This window comes from Maniola jurtina, chromosome 19 (genome assembly GCF_905333055.1).
Source record: "Maniola jurtina chromosome 19, ilManJurt1.1, whole genome shotgun sequence".
NCBI lineage: Eukaryota > Metazoa > Arthropoda > Insecta > Lepidoptera > Nymphalidae > Maniola > Maniola jurtina.
Window position 1 is genome coordinate 8,085,354 of NC_060047.1, and position 27,997 is coordinate 8,113,350.

The 27,997-nt window shown below is 36.0% G+C and overlaps 2 protein-coding genes across 3 annotated transcripts; one reads left to right on the forward strand and one right to left on the reverse strand.

Moving 5' to 3' along the window:
- Window positions 1-1,424: 1,424 nt before the first annotated feature.
- LOC123874737 (ecdysteroid-regulated 16 kDa protein-like) lies at window positions 1,425-19,633 on the forward strand. Its single transcript, XM_045920221.1, has 3 exons — window positions 1,425-1,581; window positions 16,851-16,958; window positions 18,741-19,633. Exons 1-3 carry the CDS (start codon window positions 1,509-1,511, stop codon window positions 19,016-19,018), a joined length of 459 nt encoding a protein of 152 aa, XP_045776177.1. The 5' UTR covers window positions 1,425-1,508; the 3' UTR covers window positions 19,019-19,633.
- LOC123874736 (ecdysteroid-regulated 16 kDa protein-like) lies at window positions 19,091-27,845 on the reverse strand. Of its 2 annotated transcripts, XM_045920220.1 has the most exons (4): window positions 27,564-27,845; window positions 23,177-23,287; window positions 21,195-21,494; window positions 19,091-20,988 (listed from the first exon to the last, which is right to left on the reverse strand). In XM_045920220.1, the coding sequence occupies exons 1-3, from the start codon at window positions 27,652-27,654 to the stop codon at window positions 21,214-21,216; spliced, it is 483 nt and encodes a 160-aa protein (XP_045776176.1). In that variant the 5' UTR covers window positions 27,655-27,845; the 3' UTR covers window positions 19,091-20,988; window positions 21,195-21,213. The 2 variants fall into 2 exon arrangements, with proteins under 2 accessions (XP_045776176.1, XP_045776175.1); XM_045920219.1 differs by having other exon boundaries at window positions 19,091-21,494.
- Window positions 27,846-27,997: the final 152 nt, after the last annotated feature.

Here is a 27,997-nt window from a genome sequence, read left to right on the forward strand (position 1 = left end):
TCACGAAAAACACGATTCTAAGTTCAGACTCATGAACAGCTTATGAATCCTGTTTTGCACCCGCCCAAATTCAAATTTCCTAAGTACTAGAAACTAAAAAAAAACATCTAGGATCTCCCTTTCTTCTTCTAGGATCTTTCTTTTGTAACTATACCATGTACACATTTTATCTTTCCTATAAAATATATTCAACTAATCTCATATTATATTAGGAAAGTAGGTAAGCATTTTTGGCATTTACCCTTCAAAAAGTAGGTAGGTACCTATGCCACCGTCATGGATTAGTTGGGCCCGCGTTGGGTCAAATCAAATTGCTGAATTAATTAACTCAATAGATAATTTCTGGTAATTATTAAAGATATAAAATAAATTAAATAAAAACCGGCCAAGTGCGAGTCAGACTCGCGCACTGAGGGTTCCGTACTCAGGTATTTTTTCCCACATTTTGCACGATAAATCAAAAACTATTATACATAAAAATAATTAAAAATCTGTTTTAGAATGTACAAGTAAAGCCCTTTCATATTATGATACCCCACTTGGTATAGTCATCTTACTTTGAAAATTGAAACACATTTTAATTTTTTTTTTAATGATGTAACCACAAATTCGCGGTTTTCAGATTTATTCCTGTACTTGTGCTATAAGATCTACCTACCCGCCAAACATGATTCTAGGTCAACGGGAAGTACCCTATAAGATTCTTGACAGACACGACGGATGGACGGACGGACAGACAGACAACAAAGTGATTCGATGAGTTCCGTTTTTCCTTTTGAGGTACTGAACCCTAAAAATAGCATTTTATCTCTTTTACAAATTTTCATTAGGTATTCTGTCTGAATTTTTACTTACCTAATATTATAAACGTCCGTCCGTCCGTCAGTCTGTCCATCTGTTCGCCCGTCCGTTTTTGTAAAGCGAGAAGCCAGAAGAGAATAGCGCTAAAAATCGGCGGCATTTCCGAGGTTTTTCGTTTTGCTGATAATACCGACAATACCGTTTTCAAATTCATGGCAGACTTGTTTAAATTCTGAAGTTTAACTTTTTTCGCGCGTAAGTAAGTACACCGGATACACGCACTTTTTTTAATGCTTGTTTGTTTCAGGTTTCAGTTAATATTTGAAACGGCTGAACCGATTTCATCGAAAAACAAATAGGCGTAGCTTGCGTGATCTAAGATATGTTATTTAGCGCGGATGAATTCACGAGTAAAGAACTACAAGTAACTAATGACAATAATAAAATTATAAACCTGATAATAATAATAATTATACCTATAGTCTTGCAAGTTAACCGCAAAAACTACTGGAAATTAAGATCTTAGTAAACAAAGCGCTCTCTGCCAGGATATGGGATTTGGAGTTCTATATAACTAGGCAATAAGTGAGCGGGTGTATTTTTGAAGTGAATACGAGCTCTTTGTTGTAACTGAAGCGTTTAAAGCAAGTGCGGAGTCGCACTCGGCACAGTTAGCTAGTCGCCGGTCCCCGCGTGCAGACCTGACCATGTTTTTCCTAAGCGTAGTTGTGTGCTCAATGCTCGCGGTCGCCGCTGCCACCGACGTGCAACAATGCGCTGGTAAGTGCGTTGTTTACGTAACCGTATTCCAACCCGGTTTCGTCTCGTTTTCCCTACTTACTTTATAAATAAAACTAAGTTTACGAGTTACATACCTACAGTACATAACAATAGAACTACCTACTTAGTTACTTTTATTGGATAATTTAAATGTTTTATACTCATCAGTTGAGAAAAGTCGAGGTGTTAATGTTCTGTGCGAGGTTCCGGGTTCGATTCTCGGGAGGCGCAATTTGAAAAATTATAGTTTCTTAATTGAACTCTGATCCAGTCTGATGAGAGACGTCGGCCTTGGCTATATAGTTACCGGAAAATCGTCTTGAAGCCAGGGTAGGCATTAATTAGGTAAGCCCCTCTTCAATAGCCGGTCATGCATAACGTCTAATACCTGTTGACAGTTGGATAAGCGGTGGTTTTATACCTGTTTTCAGACATGCACGCCACTTGGTCCCACTATATTTTTAATAGTAGTTTATTATTGTTTTGACATTTTCAAGTCATTCTATGAAAATGCCGCCGCAGTCTGGTTGGTAGATATTTTGCTAAGGGTCATAACTCATAATTCATAGCAGGCAAGCATCAGTGATCAGCGATTTTGCGGTTGCATCGATGCTGCATCGCATTTAGACGACATTCGCTGTAGGTACTAATTGAAGTCATAAATACCATCAAAATTATATGTGTGGAGTGGAGTGTTCAACCGTGGCTTCGACAGCTTCCGAAAAGCAACTACCTGTGTATTAAATCGTTGATTTCTGATAAATAATTATCATGCTAAAAGCATTCATCGTGCCTGCTATCGCCCTAGGTAACTATATAAATACTAGATACCTATATCTACGGTACCTATATTAATACAAGAAGGTATCTATCTATTTCTACTATACTTAGATAATAGATTGGTAAATACATGATGTTAGAGTAATTGGCCGACCGATTATAAATTATATATAGTAACATAATCAATAGGTTTGGTAGCTAATGGCTGACTTCAAGATAAGTAATGGACCGTCAACGTAATGCACAAGTGCAGGCTAGGTAGATATATATTATAATTTTTATGGTTTCATTGTAAACAAAGAACCCTTATACTTACCTACTTAGTTTCGCCATGTTCGTCCGTCTGTCTGTCCATTTGCAACTTAGCTCAGTATTAGACTAGTTATTATAGTAGGTAGGTACATATAAGATAGCTGAACCTAATTAGGCATGAGTTTGATTATATATACATTATGGCTCAGAATACATAAAAGTAGTTACATATATGTTAAATTGAAAGCTACTAAATTGAAATTGACTAATCTTGGCGTTTGGCACACAAATAGCTTGTATCTTGGAGATGGACATAACAAAGAGTTTATTTGCTCAATTGCTTGATTGATTTTAAGCTATTTGAAAATTGGAGCCGAAAAAAAATGTATTTTTTCTTACCCTAGCATGTGGGATATCATTGTTTGGAACTCATTGAGTAAGACTATATATAAAAAAAAACTTAAAAATAGGGAAATGGGGGGCCGTCAAAGTTTTAGATCGTTTTTGTGACGGGGGCTATCTCAAAACTTAACTAGTTAGGAATATGTCGGTATATTATGTACCTATAATGTATTTATACAACAAAAATACTAAAAGCAACGATTTATTAAATAGTTTGTAAGCTGTGACAAAAACTAACGAATATTTTTTGGGTTTTTCTTTCACGGCTTATTGCGATGTTCTAGGTCGGAAAAGAATTAATATTGCATACGCCTAAAAAAGTCATTGCTAAAATATGATGTTCGTAATTATGTAGGTACGGAACCTTAAAAGAGCGAGGCCCGCTCGCACTTGAACCGGTTTTCACTTTTTCCATGAAGACGGAATAGGTATATGGTAGCCTAAGTAGAAGTAAAATAAGTACCTATATGGAACTTGGAAGTAATAATAGCATATCTAATATGAAGATTGCGCATCAATTTTAGTCTACCCGGAACAATCAATCGTTTATGGACACAAAAAATTTGCAATCCATAGGTATAGGTAGGTACCTACATAGTCGTCAATCTCTACACCAAATACCTACTAAGCTACCTGTTTAAAACTTAACGAATGCTTATTGAATGTCAAAAGTTTATCGAAATATTATTTAAAGATTTTTAAGTAATCAACAACTATATAGGTATCATAATAGATTTGATAGATCTCAACTTAGTTTATAATTTGTGCTTAGTTACAACTTAAAACAGATAAGTATTAATAAGTTACCGTCTACTCTACAAGATATTGTTTGTGACTCTACATTGACTCTTGTTTACATAATGTTATTCGGTACTAAAAATTCTTTTTTTACTTTTTAATGTTTGTGGTTATTGAAGGCGGGTTTTTTTGAACTTTTTAGTGTTCCTTACCTCAAAAGGAAAAACCGAACCCTTATAAGATCACTTTGTTGTCTGTCTGTCCATCCGTCCATCCGTCCGCCCGTCCGTCCGACCGTCCGTCGTGTCTCTCAAGAAAGCCTATGGGGTACTTCCCGTTGACCTAGAATCATGAATTTGGCAGGTAGGTAGGTCTTATAGCACAAATAAAGGAATAAATCTGAAAACCGTGAATCTGTGGTTACATCATTTAAAAAAAATTAAAATGTGTTTCAATTTTCAAAATAAGATAACTATGCCAAGTGGGGTATCATATAAAACGTATTTTTATTTATTTTTATAAATAATAGATTTTGATTTAGCGTGCAAAATGTCGAAAATAAAACCTGAGGAACCCTCGGTGCGCGAGTATGACTCGCACTTGGCCGGTTTTTTAAGTGGTTTTGCAAGTGGTAATTCTTAGTGGCCCAACTATTAAAATATGCTATGCCTGGTTAAAATCCTACTGTTTACTAAGCTTAATGTTTATACTGATCGGGAGTAATTTACTCTTATCCATTGAAGACTTTTATTCTCCGTCTCCGAAGATATTCATTAAATCGGTTAAAAATTGTCCATAAACGTAAATCAATTTGATAATGGCTGCTACACAAGATATTGTAGCTATAATAGCTAAGTAGGTATACCTACAAATAGCAGAATAAATAAATAAATTATATAATCTGCTATTATGAATTGAAATGAAATTATTATTAAAATATAATATTTTATACACATACATTTTGGGTAAGGTCTGACGAAATCACAAACACAATCTTTATGATAAATTATTACACTTTTATTTCATATTTAAATTTATTAACTTTTACATTTGTGTCAAATAAATGTTGTTCCTCTTACGTTAGTATATTTTCGAATGTCGTCGTTTTAAAACCACTCTTACAGGTAACCTCTCCACGTTTATTAGCCACTCCCCTTTTTATCTTATCGTTATCGGCCAATCCAAATTGTACAATGAATAAACTTAGTGACTAATATACAAATCATCAAGCTCGTTTAACAAATCATCTAAGTAATAAAGATGTTTTCATCTTATATATTGATTACATATATTATCCTTTATTATGCTACAATTCATCAACTAGAAACTATAAGAATTTTATATACAGTACGTTTATCGATCAGATGTTGAACAACTTCAGCCAATCAATGACGCCTTCTAATATGATGTTATGATGTGTTATGATTTGAGTGGCGCCAACTATCTAATCAGTAACTTCTACACGTTTATAGATAATTAATATGGGCCAAGCTTACAGCTCGGCCATCCTGTTTTAAGCGAGTCTCATCGCTTTTTAAAAAAAAAATTAAAACTTAAGTAACATGTAAACTTCACAACCAAAATGACAAAGACTTAGTTCAACAAAACAAAAAAAAAATTAAGATAGTAATTAATTAAATTAATATTCTTGCTAACCTTAACTAGAAGGAATATACAGTTTTATTGATACATTGGTATTGATTATGATTGCAACTTAATTTTAGAGCACTCGCAGCAACCCTTTCCATCCGATATAATTAGAAAATAGCAGATAAACTCAATTCAATTCCAAACTATTTACCCTCGCAACTTTGCCAGTCTACAGTAGCACTCAAATTTAGCCTTTAATCTAAAATTCATTTTTCTGTTCTCTTCCGCTAATATTAAAATAAAAAGATGCAGACACTCTAAATTTATAAATAATTTTTCAAAAATCATAAAGATATCAAAAATTGCGAGACCAGTAGCAGCTAAAGGAGGCCTCCATTTAATCAAAGAAGGTAGGTACATGCATAAAGTCCGAAGTATCAATTATAACTCACAAGCCAATATTTTACAGGAACACTCAATAGAGATTTGGGGATGAGCATGTAAAACTAATTACTAAAAACTACTTTAAAGGGTTTCAAGTATCTCAAAATAAATTGTTAAAAGTTCTGTTCCAACTAGACTCTCCTTCCCACTAAAGAATTATATAAGAAAACTGATGAACTATATTATATAAGTCAATTATACAAATTCAAAATATGTCTATTTGTTAGGAAAATACTATTAAAGTCCGTACATACACGCATCACTTTAAAGCTAAATCTCATAAATATGGTACACAAAACGAACATACCTATTATGCTACAATTACATAAAGCTAGGACTAATTATGGTATGTAAACTACCTAGCTCTACTACATAATGTACTTGCCGAAACTCATACTGGAGGAAAAATCTTTTACAAAGTTTAAAGTTTAATCAAATAGTGTCAAACACCATAGATATCTTAGCTAGATGTAGGTATAGTTTGTTAACGAATATAACGTTTTTTGACTTTTTATATTATTGTATAGTCACCATACCTTTAAAGATTATGTTTTCTTCTATATTTATATTTAGAATCGGGAGCGATTCTTAATATGAATATGTGTAAGTGAACTTCTTGTCCTTTTGATAAAATAAACTCTCTAAACTTAAAGTTAATCGCCGCCAGTTCTCGATTTAAATCACAAAACATTTTCATACACTTTCAACGCAATAGTTTTACGCACATATTTTCTTCTTCCCTTCTTATTGGAAAATCGCGGATTCCGAGCCTTGGCGCGTCTCTCTTCTACCGGGATACATATATGATTGTCCTTATTTCCCTCCAGATCCAAATTTTTAATGACCCCTATCCTAGGGTCCTTTCCCTCCAGATCCAAATTTTTAATGACCCTTATCCTAGGGTCCACCTCCTTCCTCCTATAGGACTTTTTGTCCATAGCCCGTAACCTCGGGGCTTTTCCATCCTTTCCTTCCTTGGGACTTTGTGTCCCTGACCCATACCTAGTTTTGGGTCTTCCTTTCCCTCATTTGTTCATTTCCAACATCCTTGGATCCTGCAAACATAAAACACTTTGAGTAGACCGTTCATTTAATTTTGTTTCATAAGCATCCATCATAATACGATCCGACCTAAGAGAAGTAATTTTACTTGGTAACCTAGAAAACCTATTATCATTATTATAATTTAGTTTTCTCCAGTTCCGTACCCCTCGAAGGGTGCCTACGAGACCCTATTTTCTAAACCTCTGCTCTCCGTCCGTCTGTCCGTCTGCACGTGCGTCACGGCCCGAACCGCGAACGGCGTATCGTGAACCGTGATAGATAGAGAGTTGAAAGGAACGTGATTACGGATGTATAAAAATCCTATGCCTGGTTGCTTCCAATTCAAACTTTTTCTTTTAATGCAGATTACGCTTCCCATATTTCTTACAATTACCTATTGTTTTTTTTTTCTAGCAAAATCCACATTCTGAAGTACTAATGGACAATGTTAAACAAACGCCAGGGTACAGTAGTTGCGTCACTTGTGCCTCTTAACCATATAATATCTACATGCAAAAAGAATCTTTGATTTATAATTTCACATGATACTTATATATTTTATTTTAGCCATAATATGCACCATATGGCGTACTTTGTCGTTTCGAGTAACATAAGCAGAACTACCAAATTCGACCCTGGGAACGACACAGTCGCGACTCGCCGCCGAATGATACCTATTAGTTTATCATTAATTCCTTTTCATAGAGAAAAGCGATATCAACATAATAGCAGGAAAAAAAATGAAATAAATATTCCGTTCGATACATCTCTATTCTCTACGACATCAAGATCTCTATCACAAGCTGATCGATCATAAAGATTAGAAGAAAGTAGGTACCTTATACATTATTTTATATGTTAATCGTAATGACCCGCATCTGTTCGATTTCCCTTTATTCGTTTCGTAAAAGATTCATCCTCGTACGTCCATCATCATCATCATCGTCATCTACATCGTCATCATCATAAGGTCACTGTTGAACATAAACCTTCCCTAGTAAGCACCACACGTACTGTCCTCAGCCTTCCTCATTCAACCCCTGGTTCCTATTGATACAAACCACTAAACCCCCCCCCCCCATCAAATGTGTACCTATCTACATCCATCCATCATACCCAAATGCCGTGCTGGTTGATGTGATGAGTGACAAAGTGTTAACCTCTTCAATACGTCATGGAACTGTAGGAATAGCCATGGAAGACCTCCAAACCGAACGTTGATATTTTGTGTAAGTGGTCCCACGAGTCAAAAAAAAATATTCTTGTCCATAAAGGAACAAGCCACGATATAGATTCTTCTATCGGAACTTAAATATTCCAATCACTGCATGCATTCCAACTAATCAGTTTGCTACTGTATATTTGAAGTTGATAATAAATAAAAATGTTAGCTTAATTAAATTCCTATGATAATTCGATTTTTGGTGCATCAACCAGCTTCACCTATTATGTAAAATTAAATGTATATATATTTTTTTTTTTAATTACCGGCTGTACATTTTAAACTAACCTAAGCAAAATATACTTTCTTACTAATAACTTAATCTTAAAAATTTTCAAGAGGATCCTTCCGCCTCAAATTAACTCAATGATAAAAATGAACAGGAAACTTTAAATGTTGTAAAATCCAGCCAATGCTTCGTACCTTGCTTTATTAATCCAATAGGTACTTCTTTGGATTTTGTCAAAACAAAATACTTTTACTTGTTGAGTGTATAATAAATAAATAATGTAATAAATCAGTTAATTGTTAAAGCTAATAACTTTTACAGAAAGCGAACCTCATGATATCTCTTATGAGTTTTAAGCGTAAAATTACCACGCCGAAAACAAAACATGAGCTGACAGTATTCTTATTTGATATACGTAATCCAGTAATACTATATCTATCTACATAATTCGTAAATATGTATGTATAGTTTGTAAGTTACTATTTCACTTTATGCTGTTTCAATGCTTTAAGTTATTATTTTTATCTTTGTCTCATTTTTTTAGTTTAGCCTCATTCTATTTTTAAACTTACTATTTCGCTATAATATTTACAAGTAACCTCATCGAAGACTACACGGTCTTCTGATAACCCAACAAGCATTTATCCAACAGCTATCGCTTTCACCCGAACGGAGGTTCCCTGAAATATACTGAGATAACAATACCTAGTTGACACATGGATGTACAAGAGCGGCAACAAGCTATGACCCCCTCTAGTCATAACTATCTTTATGATTGTAACATTTCAAACAGTGAAAGTATGTATAAACGATTTCGTCCATAGGACATGCGCTCTAAAGAATGTTAATATAATTATCAGCAACTAAAAGCTTGAAGAAACTAATAGGTACAACTTGTCTTTGAAGTATGAAAATATGCACATTTATCAAGTATACCAGTTCATCAAACATTAAAGTACGCATTTATAAAATGATAACTCATTTATTAATCAAGATAACTACCTGTTTATCAAACCTACCCTACCAAATATAAATAACTACTCACCAAATGTAATACTTTATAACTTAAGTAAAAATATGAAACAAATGTGCATCAACCACATACATACACTCTTCAAATTCATCCATTTATCAAAATGTTATATAATATAACCATTCACCAAATCCATTATATACTTAGTTCATTAAATAGTTTAGTCAAACTTTACTCCACTTGCCACGATTGCAAATTTTCAAACCAACCAGTTTAAACCACTGTGCCTCCAAAATAATCAGCCGCAAACATTGCAGCTCATCTCACTTGATAATGCATCCCTCCCTCAGAAAAACAGGCATTAGGAATGTCTTTCCAAGACGCGCGAGAGACAGCCACCGTGGCTTTTCGCGAGATTTAATCCAAATTGAACTAATGCCTAAATAAACAATTTAATTAGAGGGCGATTGCTTTTGCAACCTCTAACCGTCCAATCAAACACCGAAAGCATTCAATAATCCGAGACGTAAATAAAAACCCGTCAGAACACCGTATTTATAAAAAAAAAGACAAGAAAAAGATTCCTCCTCGCAATAGATCGCATGACATCTAACAAGTGAATTATCGACTTTATTACACAACTTATCCTCAACATGTTTTACATCATTTCCTACAATTGAAATCTTTCTATTTTAAATACCCTGACTACAACTTCATAATCCAACCAAAAATCACACTAGATTTATCCCTCGGTCCCACATCTTTAATGCTTTTTTTTTCTGTTTGGGTAACTAAAACAAAAAATATATATATACTCATGTTATAAAACGTTGTCAAAGCTTTCCTGAACGCGCTAAATAAGCAAAAACATAAAATCAGGCGAAATGCCAGACCAGCCGAAAAACCTTCAATGCTTAATCAGCCTAAAAAAAAATTATGATCAATATTCATATTATTATCATGAGATACTACCGGCGCTCCTAAGCGAAATTTATAAGGCACCGCATTTCGATTTTATCAAACAGACTGATCAATTTCGAGAGCAGAACAAACGTGGTTTCCTGAGAGTTTTGTTAACTAAATGCATATCGAAACTGAACTATCGCGAAGCGAGTCAAGCGAGCGTGAATTTTTTTTTTAAATATATTTCTGGAATAATGTCATGCCACAAACGCGAGCGTAGTGCAAAGATATTTGCCTAAAATTTCTTTCGTACAACAAAGAAAATAGTATTTTGGTAGTAGGTACTTATTATCGCGCCCTGCCCTAAGGGCAGTACTGTAGGTATATTACCATTAAAAAAAAAACTTACTCTAATTTTAATAGAACATTTGCCAGGAATTTAACCCGCCAAGCGATGTTAATCCAATAAAAACAAAATCATATTGCATTTAAATGCGGCAGTACACAGTTAATTGCGTGAATACAGGTAAAAAAAAAAACCCCGCTGCTCATATACTATACCTACCTACTACTCGTAGTACTCAAATTATTGTGTCAGTATTAAAAGTAAATTAGCTGTTATCTAGCGTGGTAGACTACGGCCTAAACCCTTCTCATTCTGTGAGGAGACACTTGTTGCTCAGTAGTGGGCCGGCCATGGGTTGTTCATGGTGAGCTGTTGTCAACAAAGTTATGTTTGAAACTCAAACATTACGCGTTTCAAGTGGTAAAAATAGATAAATGAAAACATTTCTCCTCACTTTTGTAAAAAAAAAACACTTATTTATGCACCCCGTATTTAAAACTATCTGACTACCTACCTACCATAATTTTAAATTTAGTTAAAGAATAACCAGATAAGATAAACCTACTTTTACACCCATTTTAGGATTTATATTTCTCAAAATGCTCAATTTATTAACCCTGGTCACTATTACTTTATTACAACGGATCACCTTCATTTTTATCAATTAACATTTTATATCCCCAATCATTTAGTAACCATTACAAGTAGAGACGGATTATTTCACTGGCAGGCGTAAAACGAAAAGCTATTTCATGTAACTTTTTCTACCTTATCCCAAAGCGGTTTACAAAAAATAATAATTTCACAAAACAACATTCAAGATGCCCAATGAGTGCTGTGTGATAATATCGCGTCACTGTGTGCTAGAAAAAGGAAAACATCTATCTATACAATGAATGCAGCAAACGATTGAACCTAAATCCAGAAATTCACCTTCCGTAAAACAAAACCACTATGTGAAAATAAATCCCTATCGTAACTCTTAACCAAACTAATTCGGCACACGATTACAAGTGTGAAGATTGAAATACCACGTTCCGTGAGATATTCACCTGTGAAATCATTTAATGAGAAATAAAACCCCGGCAGGACATAGTAGATACATCCTGAAAACTATTTAAAAGTAACAATAACGCCCATCATTAAGTAAACCACACTTTTTATATTGTTTAACACTATGTTCACTATCTATTCCATTGTACCCACGATACAGGATAACCTAGTGCGGGTACCACCAGACACAGGAAAATTGTACAAGACTGTATTTTGTAAATAAACATTTTTCATTTTTCATTGTAAAATAAGCCTTCTAAATACCTCAACGTTATTTAAACCACAATTTGAAGGTCGATCGCATTTGTATAACCAATATACAAGATGAATTATAAAAATGTGGGTAATTCTAGGTATCATAACGTTATATAATTTCCATTCCAACTCGGAGCAAAGCTTTTTAACAAAATGATAACTAAATGTAGAACAAACAAAACGAAAACCCACACAAATAAAAAAAAAAATTACCATTAATAGGTATCAATAAAAATAAAATCATGGAAAGATCCTACCCGTTTATCCAGAAATCCTTTGATGCCATGACTAGGTACTTTGATATATTGAGGCTCAAATATTGGCCTTGTGCTCCAAAATGTCTGTGGTCTACTAGACCTCCACTTCTTTCTCGTTCCTCTGTATATTTCCACTTGTTTCTCTGAGTCGTGAGCGTGACAAGAAAATATTATATTTTCTTGATGTCCCTCTTCTGACCTTTTGGGTAAGGTCTGACGAAATCACAAACACAATCTTTATGATAAATTATTACACTTTTATTTCATATTTAAATTTATTAACTTTTACATTTGTGTCAAATAAATGTTGTTCCTCTTACGTTAGTATATTTTCGAATGTCGTCGTTTTAAAACCACTCTTACAGGTAACCTCTCCACGTTTATTAGCCACTCCCCTTTTTATCTTATCGTTATCGGCCAATCCAAATTGTACAATGAATAAACTTAGTGACTAATATACAAATCATCAAGCTCGTTTAACAAATCATCTAAGTAATAAAGATGTTTTCATCTTATATATTGATTACATATATTATCCTTTATTATGCTACAATTCATCAACTAGAAACTATAAGAATTTTATATACAGTACGTTTATCGATCAGATGTTGAACAACTTCAGCCAATCAATGACGCCTTCTAATATGATGTTATGATTTGTTATGATTTGAGTGGCGCCAACTATCTAATCAGTAACTTCTACACGTTTATAGATAATTAATATGGGCCAAGCTTACATACATTTATGTTACATGAATTGAAATGACTCATCTGTCGATGTAGGTAGGTACATATCTCGAGTTTATTTCCGCAATCATGTAGGTACGTAAGTATAGCGTGCATGGAATTAGATTATAATCGTGGGTAATAATGTGACCTGAGACTACAAGTAGGTACTTACCAACTAACAGACAGTTTTTAACCGACTTCGAAAAAGAATGAACGTTCTCAATTCAGCGCATACGCACCGCACTGAGGCACTGCACCCGGCCAGCAACGCCGAGCGGCGCACGCCGGCCGGCACCAAAAAATATTTTTTGGGCCTGCACTGCGAAACTTGAGCGCGCGATTTTTTCCGAAGAATTCCTTAACATTGGAAAGTTAAATCTAAGATAAACCATCATCGTAAACCGCATCACGCACTCAATAATTAAGGTGGATGCGATGGGTCTGCCCGCGAAATTCAAATTTAATTTGGTTTTTCGCAATTTGTCAACTAATACGACAACGTAGGCTTATGGCATTTTAATTGCGACAGTGGCAGTATCACCCTCACAGGTTTATATAAAAATCTTTACTGAAAGGGTCCAGTTTAAGTAATTAGCTCTAGTATCGACTAATTTGTGAGAATAAGCCTACGTTGTTGTATTAGCTTACAAATTGCGAAAAACCAAATTAAATTTGAATTTCGCGGGCAGACCCGTGCCCGCGAAATTCAAATCATGCGTGCACCGTGTACGTATCATGCCCCTTAAGTCTCAATTTTCAAATATCACACAACTCTGCGGCGGGCAATTCAACAAAATATAAGTACCTACATTTTATATATTTCATTCATGCTAGGTATGTGAAAGCATGTTCAATCTACAAAATAGACATTGTAAGTAGATCGAGAAAAAAATTATATAAAGTAAGGTTGCGTGTTAAACTTTAACAAGATAAAGTTAAACAGCACTATTTACCCGACTACTATAGAATAGTTTTTCTGTCGCTCAATTTATTTTAACATTGTTTAAGTACTATACATATTTATATTTAAATGCACTCAATTTTTTTTTCCTCTTTCATTTGATATCCCCACTCTATACAATAGTAAAAAAAATTTTAGAGACCCTATTTTTTTGGATGTAACATGAGGTCGTTTTTTTTTCGTATAAAATTTAGTCTGTCACCCGGACCATAATAACGAATCGTCTGACACCTCATACAATTAAATCAGCTCAGTAGTTTATTCGCTACGGTGGAACACACATAAATACAAACCTACATATTATATACATACATACATGGACTGCTAAAATCATAACCTTTCCTTTTGGCTTTGCCGTAGTCGGGTAAAAATTTATAATATCATACTAATTACTAAGTAAGTACTTATAATAAGTATAGGTATATTTAAGTATTCCTGATATACGTAGGGTAGTTAGTCACCCATATTTTATTGATTTATCATATTACTAGAGGATGCCCGCGACTTCGTCCCCGTGGATTTAGATTTTCATAGATCCCGTGGGAACTGTTTGATTTTCCAGGCCAAAAAGTTGTCTATTTCGATTACTGGGATGCAAGCTACTTCGGCACCAAATTTCATACAAATCGGCTAAGTGGATGGGTCTTTAGGAATCCCGCGGGAACTCTTTGGTTTTCCGGGATAAAAAGTAGCCTATGTCCGTCCCCGGGATATAAGCTAACCTGTACCTTTCGTCAGAATCGGTTACACTGTTGGGCCGTGAAAAGGTAGCAGACAGACAGACAGACAGACACACTTTCGCATTTATAATATTAGTATGGAGGATATGGATAAGGATACCGATTCAGAATCGAACCTATAATCAATTCAAGCGCAAGTTTCAATGGTTACCTTAATCATACTCAGTAGGTACGGGATTTTCCGAAGACTTCATATGATTAGATATTTGTTTCACGTAGATACAGTTTCATTATAATTTTAAAGCCATAATAAATGTTTTATTACACTTCGCGAAAACCATAAAGCACCTTCCTCATTGCAATAGGTAAGGCAATACACTTTTATTTGAACTTCCTTAGCTATAACGACTACTTACAAGTGTAAATTAAAAATTTATAACACCCCCGACAAGTGAAGGTTGTAACTAGAAAGGAGCTGATAACTTTCAAACGGCTGAACCGATTTTCTTGAATTATAGCTAAGAACACTCTCGATCAAGCCACCTTTCAAACAAAGAAAACTAAATTAAAATCGGTTCATTAGTTTAGGAGCTACGTTTAGTGGGGTATCATATGAAAGGGCTTTACCTGTACATTCTAAAACAGATTTTTCATTATTTTTATGCATAATAGTTTTTGATTTATCGTGCAAAATGTCGGAAAAATACACGAGTACGGAACCCTCTGTGCGCGAGTCTGACTCGCATTTGGCCGGGATTCTTTGAAAGACAAAGATTTGGCCTAAATTATGTAAGCATATATTTTTATAATTTAATAAAAAAATATTCAATCAGAATTTCTAGTGTCTTAAAAAGTAGCCTCCGAAACGATGAATACAATTAAGTAGTAATGAATTTATATTGAATGGCTATTTTTGATTGTGTTACGTTCCTTTCATTTCCTGCGTGTGATCGGGCTAAATTGCTATATAAGTTTAGTAGAATATTTTTTAAGATTCGTGGGTAAGTTATGATAATTGTAAATAATAAAGCGACATAGTACGTATGACACATAGTACGTACGCACACGCGTAGACAGTACCTACTAGCTTTTTGGCCCTAAGTAGGTAGATACTAAATAGGTACCTATATATAATTTTTACCCTTTTACCTAAGTAGGTATATACTTTTGCACTAATTCATTATGTAAATGTAAATACCTCAATAGGTATCTGGTATATCTATAAGTAGGTACTCGCACCTGCCTAAGTAACAATTTTAATTAACGATGGAGCAAACAAAAATACTTAATTTAAAAGAACTGGTATTTTTTCCTGTAGGTACCATAAACTTGACACCTGTGAGTACCACAGACTTGTATATTTAAAGAAACATAATAATAATATACCTAGATACAAGTCATATAACTTATTATGGTCTGAGTCTCAGTGAGCAAAAACTGAAAAATACCTACTTAGAATTGTTAAGATTTTCCTCGTTGTAGGTAGGTAGGTATGTCGATATTAACACGTACGGGTATGTACCTACCTTATATCTATGCACACGTACAGAAATCGCTTTCATCGCAATGATCTCTGTAATATACATTTTTAAGTATGTATGCGCAAGACGTCATTCCAAACCATTCCTTTTGGTGACTAAAACTGGTTTTTTTACAACTTGATGTCCAGTATCATACTAATATTGCCAGCTTGATAAAATACGATTTTTAGGGTTCCGTACGTCAAAAGGAAAAACGGAACCATTATTGGATCACTTTGCTGTTTGTATGTCCGTCTGTTCGCAACGGGTACATCCCGTTGACCTGGAATCATGAAATTTGGCAGGAAGGTAGGTCTTATATTAGCACAAGTAAAGGGAAAAATCCTAAAACCACGAATTTGTGGTCAAATCACGAAAAAAAATTAAACGATGTGTTAAAATTCAAAGTAAGATAACTACACCAAATGGGGTATCATAATATGAAAGGGTTTTACTTATACATTCTAAAACAGATTTTTATTTATTTTTATGCGTAGTAGTATCGTAATAGTGATTTATCGTGCAAAATGTCGAAAAAATACCCGAGTACGAAACCCTCGGTGCGCGAGTCTGACTCGCACTTGGAAAGTTTTTTCTTATTTTTGTCTGGACAGCCCTTCGTAAGTACAAGTATTTTACTTCAGTGGTTCAGAAAGTGCTGCAATCATGTCGTTAGAGGCTGGAGTACGCCTGAAAGGACCCTGAGTTGTAATTCGAACGTAAAACAGATAATTATCTAAGTTTATGTATTAGGTTGTTTAAATAAATATACATACCTTATATTAAATAGAATGGGCTCTCCGAAACCTACCTTACCTTTCCATTCTTCCTACCTGAAATGCTCGAGGTAATCCAATGCAAAAGCTGTAACTTTTTATTTCTTAATTCCAGGAAAGTCGTATGATTTGAAAAATCACGTACAGTTATCGCCGTGCAAGAAGTCCCCGTGTCGCCTCAAGAAGGGCACCAATCAACACATTACGATTTCTTTCACTCCTGGTACGTACCTATTACCTAGCATTTATTTAACTATCCTATCAATTGTTTCTAGAAAATTATTTTTACTCTGAAAATTGACAATTGTCTAAAATTGTAATTGGCTACATTCTCTCATTTATTTATTATTCACACATTACCTTATTTTAAAACAAAAATAACAAAAGATAAAACAAGTGTAAATTAAAAATTTATAACACCCGCGACAAGTGAAGGTTACAGTAATAACTAGAAAAGAGCTGATAACTTTGAAACGGCTGAACCGATTTTCTTGGATTATAGCTAAGAACACTCTCGATCAAGCCGCCTTTCAAACAAAAAAAAACTAAATTAAAATCGGTTCATTAGTTTAGGAGCTACGATGCCACAGACATATACACAGATACACAGATAAAAAAAGAATGGTAGCACGACACCCGTGCGAAGTCAAAACTAGGCCACACGCCTTTGGCCCGTCGAACGAAAAGTCCTAAATGATTTTTCCATAAATTAGAGTTCAACGCGTGCCGAGCTTATTATGAGGCGCGGTTTTGAGCCTTTTGCAACTAGGTATACCTACCTTTCTAGCGTCACACACAAATCACAAAGTTCGTATACGAATTAATTTAACGTTTTGACAGATTTACTTTACTGTCAACCCCTAAACTCTAAACTTATTCCTTAGATAAAAATTATATAAGTTACCTTTTTGACGATTGAAAAATCAGGCCTTTGAAAAAATTGCGGAAGGTGTGTCAAGCCGTGCCTGTTAACAACGTGCCTTTTGCATACAAACGTAGTTTGGTTCTCATTTCAATATTATTAATTACTAGCTGATGCCCGCGACTTCCTCCGCGTGGATTTACGTTTTTCAAAATCCCGCGGGAACTCTTTGATTTTCCGGGATAAAAAGTAGCCTATGTTCTTTTCCATGTCAAAGGCTACATGCATGCCAAATTTCATCCAAATCCGTTCGGTCGTTTTTGCGTAACATTTTTGATTGAGTAACAACCATCGAAACATCCACACTTTCACATTTAATATTAGTAGGATTAACTAACTAGATTCGAGGTAATTTTGTAGACAGGTTCTAGAAGTAACTAATATCTATGTCTGTGTTTGCCATGTTTCCGTAAAAATAACTAAGTATACTTACTTTTTAAGTTAGGTAACTTAAGATAAGACTTCGTAAATTCTTAAGATCGTGTAATTTTAAAACTGATTATTTTAACGGAAATCTGGAAATTCTGGACTTAGTTTTAACAGCTTATTCTATCGTTATTCCGCTCTATTGTTTCCAGAGTAGACATAGAATAGTTCAGAATAATATTTTTAAGTTTAGAGCATAAAAGTTTTTTAGGTTTTTATAAAGCGCGTGAAAACTTTGATTTTCCGGGATAAAAAGTAGTCTATATCCGCCTCTAGAATGAACACCGTACCAAGAGGTGGTGCCTGCAACTACATCCATGTGCGTTTACGTTTTTTAAAAATCCCGTGGAAACTCTGATTTTCCGGGATCAAAAGTACCCTTAGATATCCTTCCCCGGGATGCAAGCTCCCTCTGTACAAAATTTCATCAAAATCGATTCTACAGATGAGCCGTGAAAAGTTAGCAGGCAGACATTTTGAACTGTCGTATACCTTTTCAAGTTAGCTCGCTTCAGTCTTAGAGCGCATCATCACTTTAGTTGAGTTCAGTTCAGTTGAGATCGCAGTCAATAGCTTACTTGTAATGGAATAATAATAAAGACAGCTACGCACTTTTGCATTTATATTATTACTTATATCTACATACTACCATTTCAGAGAGTGATTTGGACGAGCCGACTAACCACGTCACAGCGACCATAGCCGGAGTGGAGCTGCCCTTCGTGGGTGTGGACGGCGTTGGAATCTGCGACAAATTAGAAAACGAGGCGGGCGAGAAAGCCTCGTGCCCTCTCAAAGCGGGAACCACATATGTCTACAAAGATTCCTTCCCCATATTAAGTTTCTATCCCTCCATAGAAGTCAAGGTGCACTGGGCACTGCAGCACAAAAACAAGGATATTATCTGTTTTGAGGTACCAGCAAAGATAGTCTAATATTTTTTTTACCATTTGCACAGACGCCGGCAGGATTATTATCAGAGTCCTTCCATAAATTGTATTTTTTTAAATGTATTTTTGTAAATGCACTCCTTAGTGGCGTCCAAGTTATATCTGCTTTGCGCAAGATGTTTTCAAAGTGATAACTGCATTAATACCATGACTGAATTGCGGGATGTTCACTATCAATATCGTATCACAGTTCGGAGATCGCAGGATTTCAAGAACGTTCGGATAGGTACATTGCGATCCTGTTAATATCATCAATATTTCCTCGATACAAGATCGTGATATCGCGTTTCCCGTGATAATAATATTGATAGTGTAACAGCAGTGGCGTGCAGATCATACAGGCACAAAAGCGTTGCTTACCTTTGGAGAATTAACTCAACGTTCATTGTTTATAAAATAAGGCTTATCCTGGCTCCAAACTTGTGCACGCCACTGTGTAACAGGCCTCATTCTGAGGAAAAATCTAGATCTCGCTTCTAGGTAAAAATGACGAACAAAAAATGCAGAACAACGTTTTCACGTGGTTCAACAACATTGTTATTGTATAGGTATTTATAGGTATTATTATAATAAGGACATTAAAACTGGTTTTAATAATAAGACGTAGTTTTTTCTTACGACGATAGTTTTATATTATGAACAATTAGGTATTATTTATGAAATAGCAAAGATATTAAAATAAGTAGGTACCTATTATTTATAGTTAGGTACTAGTAATAACCTCATTGTGAAATAGGGTACTTAATCATTCTTAATTTAACCTATACCTTACAAAATAATCACACATACTTAGATACCTACCTACCTAGGTACTTGCTCAGAATACATAAATATTACTAAAGCTAAGAATAAAATTATAAAACATATTATTTTTATGACTTACGAGCGAGAATATTATATCTACAGCTCATATAGGTATTTCTTTAATTGTTTTGTTTCATAATGCTTGAATAACTTTCAGTAAAGTATTTCAGTTTGACATTTATTTTGCACATAGCATAGGTATTACATATAATGCTACCAAACAAAAACAAATACGAGAAAGAACAAACTTAATTCGTTATGATCCGCCATAACCTGCCCATGCAAAGTCAAAACAGACAAATCTGTATATGGTCACGTCAAAATTTCTCCTGAGGATGCTCCGGTGTCAGGATGAAACATCAAACATACAGTACGTTGAATGCGGTACATAGAAGGTATATGTGGTCTTGCGTGTTGGTAGTGAATATGGCTTGCTTTCCCTGCTTCTTTAGTAGAGAGAGGGTGGGCGGTGCATATCACATGCAAGTTGTACCATACAGATTTGATTGTCTTGGCGGATTATAGCGAATCAAGCTTGAGGTTCCTTGTAGGTAGGTATATCATGGAATTTATAAATTAACGCCTGCTAAAAGCACGGAAACAACAAATAGTTTAGCTGATCGAAAAGCACACCTGCAACTCTTCGATGCTTAGATCACATTTATCGCTAGTAACTAATAGCATCTTTGCTATAACGTCTCACCCCGGAACTATACGCGACACCTTTCGCAAGCTCACCTCTCAGGCCTCAATCATTTTCATTACGTGCTAAAAAACCCACACCGTTTACCGGTTCCAGTGTTGCTTTAATTTAGAGCACACACTGGATGGATAATGGCGCTGTCCAAACACTCACATTTTTCGCACCGCCTAGTGGAGAGTGTACGGGGTAAAAGCGTGGAACTTTAATTACTGTAACAAGTGATAGTACTCTTATTTAATACTGTAGGAAAAAAATATAAACGTAGATTATGAGACAGACGAACACGATGAATCGTGATCGCAATGCGATAGCACAAGTTTGTAGACCTATTTGCTTACAGCACACTGCTGCGTACAGAAATGCAAGGAGAGCATATCGCATCGCAACTGCTGGTGTCGTGGTCGCTCGGCTCATAAATACATCCAAAGTACATTAAAGTCTACTTTTAAGATGAACGCACATTTATCCGAGCCGAACGCTTCGAACGAGCCGAACGAAACGAATTTTAGAAACCTGTATATGAAATCTCATGAAACCTCGCACACTTCCCCGCGTCGAATCGTCCGAATCGGAAATAGATTTCATATAGAGAATTCTAAAATTCGTTTCGTTCGACTCTTTCGACGCGTTCGGCTCGGATAAGTGTGCGTTCACCTTTACTCGCCCTTTATCCCTACGCTATCACAGCGGGTACTTCAAAGCAAATGACGTCTTTTACGCCATCATTAAGGCTCCAGTGGACGCGAAGGGGTACCGCGGGATAGAAGGATTCGATGGGGAAGTGGTTGGTGTACAAGTACTCCTGGTTGGGCGCCAGTGGACAGGGCGCAGGCTCGCCGGTGTCCGCGCGCTTCACTTGCGCGCACGCGCTCACCCCCGACACTCCGATGAACGGCAATGGTAGACCAGCTATGACTGCGTACACATCATTTGTAAGCTTTTTGACTTCGGTTTCTGAAAAACAACCATTATTGTTTTTTTGAATAGAAATTACAAAATAATATCTGTCGACTGAGAGCTCGTAAAGCCTTTGGGTAACGGTCTTCCTGCAAGGCTAGAATATTTTTCAGTGATAAGTCGTAGCATGCTTAGTACGGTAACTCCCACCTACTTAGCGGACATCAGCTCTGTTCGTCTTCAGCCCTTATTTTTTTTTTATAAGTATAAGCTGTCGACACCATTAAAATTCAATTTCAATAATACCGGACTTTGTTTTATCTATATCAAGCTAAACGTACTTGTACTAGGATTAGATACGACCTTCCTAAATCTGTGGATACGACGTATTGCAATTTGTGGTAAGTATTTGCAACGGTCTATTGTACAGAAACCCGTTCGAAATCCAGCTTGCTCAATCGGTTGGTATTTATCGATTTGAGGGCCAATTCTGTTCAATAGAACACTAGTGAACAGTTTGTAAATGCTCGAAAGAAGACTGATTGGTCGGTAATTGGATATACCAGAGGCAATGTAATTCAAATTAGGAGAGGAGTCAGACAAGGAGACCCGCTGTCTCCAAAGTTGTTCATTGCAGTATTGGAGGACATATTTAAAAAACTAGACTGGACACACGAAGGTATCAAAATTTCAAAACGCTACCTAAGTCATCTACGGTTCGCAGACGACATCGCCCTTTTTGCAGAAAATAGTAACAACCTTGAAAAAATGATACAATCCTTAGATACAGAAAGTAAAAAAGTCGGTCTTCATATGAATACAAATAAAACTAAAATTATGACTAACAGTTACCACAAACAAATATATCTAAACAACACAGAAATCGAATACGTAAATTCCTACATATACTTGGGAAAGCAAGTCTCATTTAGCGAATTAAATACAGAAGAAGAAGTAGATAGAAGAATTACATTAAGTTGGAACAAATACTGGGCGCAAAAAGAGATTATGAAAGGAGACTACAGTATGCATATAAAAAGAATAATAATGGATACATGCATACTCCCTACGCTAACTTACGCCAGTCAAACCTGGGTCTACACCAACAAAATTAAGCAGAAGGTAGCCGTTTGCCAAAGAGCTATGGAGAGAAGCATTTTAAAGTTACGCAGGCTGCATAAAGTCACAAACAAAAATATAAGAAAAAAGACGAAACTGACCGATGCATTGCAACGAGCATTACAGTTGAAATGGAGATGGACAGGACACCTTGCTAGAACGACTGATCAAAGATGGACACTCACAACTACAACATGGCCTGGTCCTGCAGGAAAAAGACGAGTGGGAAGACCAAGGTCACGCTGGTGTGACGATTTAGTACCCATAGCGGGTAAAAACTGGATAAAAAATGCAAAGGATAGAGTTAAATGGCAGAAACTGGGGGAGGCCTATACCCAATGAGGGATCCTTATCGATAAAATAAATGTATATAGACTAACACTAGCATATTATACTAACATTAATTAGGTTAAGAAACTAAATTGTAATAGTTAAGATTATACATAAGGAGAAATTTGTAAGATAAGGAATAAATAAAGGCTTAATAATAATAATAATAATAATAATTTGCAACGGTCGTAGTTTCAATCCGTCGACCTCTTAATTTCAGTCAGACTAAGCTATTGAGGCATACTCAGTAAGTATCTACCTAAGTAATGGTACAAATTAAACCGACTTACTTGGTTTGAATTTAAATATAACGGTGGTGTTGGTGCCCTTGCGAAGCTTGCAGCGCGACTTGCCGCAAGGCAATACTTGGATCCTATCGGTAAGATCCTCGAAGTTTTGACCTGTGAACGATATTTTGAAAATACAAAGTAAAGTAAATACAATTAAAATTGCAACACCTTAGTCCACGTATCGAAATCTGCAATTATACTATTATGTAGTTAATATATAATTATATTATAATTAATTGTACAAAATAGCCGGAGTCGTAGGGTCTAGGGTTCGATTCCAAACCTCTAACTTCTCAAGCAATCAGAATCGTTTGTTTTAATGGTGAATGAAAACATCGTGGGGAAATCTTCATGAGGTGTGTGAAGTCAGTCTTCTCATTCTCACAAAAGACCCGTGCTCAGTTGTGAGCCAGTGATGGGTTGGTCATCATCATCATCATCAGCCTGTGGACATAGGCCTTCCCTAAAGAGCGCCACCAGACCCGGTCCTCAGCCTTCATCATCCAGCCTTCCCGCCAGCCGCTTAATATCATCGGTCCATCGTGCTGGAGGGCGCCGGGCGTCCCACACTACGCTTGCTTAAACGCGGTCCCCACTCAAGGATTTTCCGGCTCCAACGGCCATCGGACAAGCATAGTGACAAGCATACGACAAGCATAGTGGCAGTGGGCAGGCTATGCTTGTCGTAGAGGCGATGGGTTGGTCATGTTGAATTTAATATTTATAAGGTAAAACTGACTAATTAGCTTCTCAAGGTAAATTATTATGATATGGCCGCCTTAGTTAGGGTCATCCGTGAGAGTAAGTACTTAGTAGCATTTTTTACGTCGGGCGAGTTTCCATTCTTACACGCACGAAACTTTTTGTATCATCATTCCTCATACGCCACGGCTACTTAGGTATGGAATAGGTAGGTACTCTTCCGCGAGCTGTATTTCCTAGCAATTACAAGCAAATCTAAAGATTCTAAATCCAGCGCGCGGTTTGAACTGAACGTTGATGTTAGTTATTTTCTCTTTTTTTATAATAAAAATCTTCGATATTAAAATTAGTACTTTAGACATTCTATATCGGTGATATAAATAGACAAGTCTTTTATATGTTTGTATAGATCATATAGTATAGATAGGTGGTAGGTAAATTATTATTATAAACAGCACGTAAACCTTGAGTTGCAAATAAATAATTACAATTTTTCTATTTATACCTACAAACCTGTTCACAATAGGAAATAAAACATATTTTATTATGTCGTTTCATTAAGATAATACCTACATAAGTATAACCATATACCTATTTAAACAAGTATATGATAACATATTGGTTGAAATGATAGATTCATGGGGTCTGATGTTTGATTCCAGGCTCCCTCGATCTCAAACTGTTTGGAGATACGTATACCCACCTATGTATTTGCTTTTTAAGAAAAAAGATAATTTGCTTTAAACCATGAACGAAAATATCGTGAGGAAATATAGATGCCTGAAAATTCTCTATAATGTTATGAAGATGAAGAATGATGACGAAGATGAACTGAAGTCTGCTAATCCGCATTCAGCAGCATGGTGGACTAGGTGTAAGGCAGTTAAAGTTCATTTTAATTTATACTCGCTGTTGCCCGCGACTTTGTCCGCACCCCACGGGACCTGACTTTTCCCGTGGATTTTCCAAAATATTTCTTTTATACAAACCTTGTCTTGACAATAACGAACACAACAGAAAAAGAATTATCCAATTTGGTGCAGTCGTTCGGAAGTCGTACGTATACATCGTATACATTTCAGCGATTCATTTTTTTTTATTTAGTTAAAAGTCCTAGCTACCAACCTGACAATACAATGTGAAAATTTGGTTCAAAGACGGAGTTATGGAGTAAAATTGACAAAATATTTGATCCCGTATCCCGAAGAATTCCTTATTTTTTCGGGATAAAAACTACCCTATATGTTAATCCGGAGTATCAGCTACCACTGTACCAAATTTCATTTAAATCCCTTCAGTACTTTTCGCGTGATGAGCGCACATACAGACAGACAGACAAGAATTCCAAAAAAAAATATTTTGAGGTCTATACCGATACTGATGTGTCCTCAGATTAAAATGTCAGTAACGCATCAGTAACGACACAAAAACTTCCTAATATTTGAGGTTTCCATAGGACTTCGTCTGTGTTGGCGTTTGCTGGCGCGCGTGCGGTGCCTTTTTGGAGTGTTTTTTTTTTGTTAAAAGTGGCCGGTTTTTGTGTTTTCTGGTGTTTTTTGGTGGTGGAACTGACTGGGAAGCGCTCTAAAGAGCGCCGCGCGTGTGTCGGCGAGCGCCGTCACCGACGAACTCCATACTAATATAGTTTCCCTAACTTGTAAATAACTACAAACTTGATATTGGCTAATGTGTGTAAAGCCAGACGAGAGAAAAAAAAGGTTTCCATATTGTAAGTAGGTAGGTATAAAGGTACTTATCCAAGTAGGTACCTACCACACAGTACTTTTTACATACGGGAAACCTACCTACTTCCTGTTCCGCGCTTCTTTGTTGTTGTTATTTACTTAATACACGGTATTTCTCGAAACTGAACTTTCATTACTTTAAACAGGTTATCTTGTAAAATCAATCTTAGGCACTTAAGGCCGATTCACACCAATTGTGGACTCGTGACACGTGCGTAGTGACGCGCGTAAACCCCTAACTAAACGGCTTACGCATACGTCCACGCTTTACGCAAGCGGTGTGCCATGTTTCATACAGTTCCAACATTACAACGCAATGGTACGCGCCACGTCTACGCTTACGCAATGTTTACGCCGCCTATGTGAACGAGCTATTAGGTATCAAACGTACTAAGATATCACATATTCTGCCAAGCATAGCGTGCAAAATTTATCGAACCCAGTTTCTCATCTCATCTTCTTAAAATATTATGTATGTTGATAGAAACATTTCAACTTAACTAACATTGAAATTTGAACTATAACAAAGTCTTCGACTCCATCGAAACTGGACTACACTGGATTCACTGCAGCGATGCTAGACGACCTGCACTATCCAAGAGTTGAGCTCTCTGCACGATGACCGTTTAAATCCAAGACCACTACCAAACACAGTCGATTCCTATTCGATATCAGGGGAGTAAAACAGGGAGGTATTACATCCTCGAAATTCTTAATTGCGCCCTCGTAGACGTAAGGCCCTATGCTATGTCAGTTATCACATGAACTCTGTCTTGTGAGATATGTTACAACTCTGTCGCACTGACGTCCCCGAGGCCTGAACCGGTTACGCATCGCCACAGTGTAGTTTCAGTACGACAGGCCGCTTCCGCATTTACTTTAGGTCATTCGCATTAAGAAAAAAGTGAATCATCAGTAAACTCGGGGTAAAGGTGTATTCACAGTAGATTTTAAGGTATTGGACTGGAACTGTCGGGAGATAAAATTGATTGCGAATAGGTAGGTAGGTAGGTATCAAACTTGCGATTTGTAGACGACATAGTTAGTTAGTTATGTTAGCATAACTATGTCCTGTAGCGATTCTGCCACTAATGGCAAAATCACTACAGGATCTTTTAAAATAGCTGACCGACAGCTTGTCTGCTTTGCCGGACGAGTAGGTATTGGGATCAATGTTGACAGAACGTCAGTCCTGTTAATTGGATACTACATCCAATAAAAAAAAGAATGAAGATGAAACGTGGATACTGACAGTCGGTTCCATAATTTCAAAGTTAAGGTTCAGCGAACAACCCGAAGATATCCGTAGAGAATCAAAATTACGGGCATAGCTCAACGAATCAGCAAGCTGAAGTAGCAGTAAGCAGGCTATGTCGAAAATGTGTTGTGGACTTTTGTATCTTTGTAAGGTCCCGTACCCGAAGAATGCCAACGGACCCTATTGCCATAGTTTGACTGTGCTTTTACTAATCCTTCGCTGTCCGTCCGTTTGTCCGCCAGCAGTGAATTTAAATATTAATTTTAATCTTCATGAAACTCATTTTCTGTAGGAATTACTTTAATAGTTGTAAATCTTATACTTTTTGAGAAAATCGAATCAGAGAACCCGGTTTACGCACTTAACAAAAAACTGAAAAATTTCTTGAACCAACACTTCCGAAAAACCGGTCCTTATGGACAGAATATTTTTGTTTTTATTTAAGGTAGGCATGGACCTGCATCGCTTGTCTAACCTATCTAACTATATTAGTCATCTCATCATCTACAAAACTAGAGCACAAAGGCCATGCACTACCTATTTCATAATAGGTACTTTTTATGACACGAAGGTAATGCAATAAGTGCCTAAGTGCATGTTTCTTATTGTGAAAAAACTTTGCAAGAGACAATAATTATTATTAGGACAATAATATTATGATGATAAATTTTACTATTCTTACCTGAGCATTGTTCTGATGGCGTCTTGTTACACTGTACGGTTATAAACGCAACGGTTAAAAGAACCACTACAGTAATATAGAGTTTATTCATTTTAATGAAACCGATGAAACGACCGCGCACTAAATCGCAGACGCAGCTATTGAGAAGAAATCGTCAAATAAGAGCAAACCAGTTTCAACGCAGGCAGAGGTCGCGATTTGCGAGACAACTCCGAGCACAAAGCATAATATTACTTCTACCGCGCGGCTATACGATCTTACGATTTACTAATTGGATACAAAGACCACTGCCACACACTACATAATATAGTGTACAATGTAGATATAGGTACTTAAATAGGATCGTCATATATTACCTATAGGTACATTGCTAACCTTGTTTGTTGAAAAAAAAATTTTTTGATAATTCATAGATCATTACCTAAGTCTTTGTT

Bases quoted from the DNA above. Each gene is read 5' to 3' on its own strand.
- LOC123874737 (XM_045920221.1), top strand. From the start codon at position 1,509: ATGTTTTTCCTAAGCGTAGTTGTGTGCTCAATGCTCGCGGTCGCCGCT. The intron at 1,582-16,850 runs GTAAGTGCGTTG...TCTTAATTCCAG, and splicing joins CGACGTGCAACAATGCGCTG to GAAAGTCGTATGATTTGAAA. The intron at 16,959-18,740 runs GTACGTACCTAT...CTACCATTTCAG, and splicing joins TACGATTTCTTTCACTCCTG to AGAGTGATTTGGACGAGCCG.
- LOC123874736 (XM_045920220.1), bottom strand. From the start codon at position 27,654: ATGAATAAACTCTATATTACTGTAGTGGTTCTTTTAACCGTTGCGTTT. The intron at 23,288-27,563 runs GTAAGAATAGTA...TATCGTTCACAG, and splicing joins GCCATCAGAACAATGCTCAG to GTCAAAACTTCGAGGATCTT. The intron at 21,495-23,176 runs GTAAGTCGGTTT...GTTGTTTTTCAG, and splicing joins TATATTTAAATTCAAACCAA to AAACCGAAGTCAAAAAGCTT.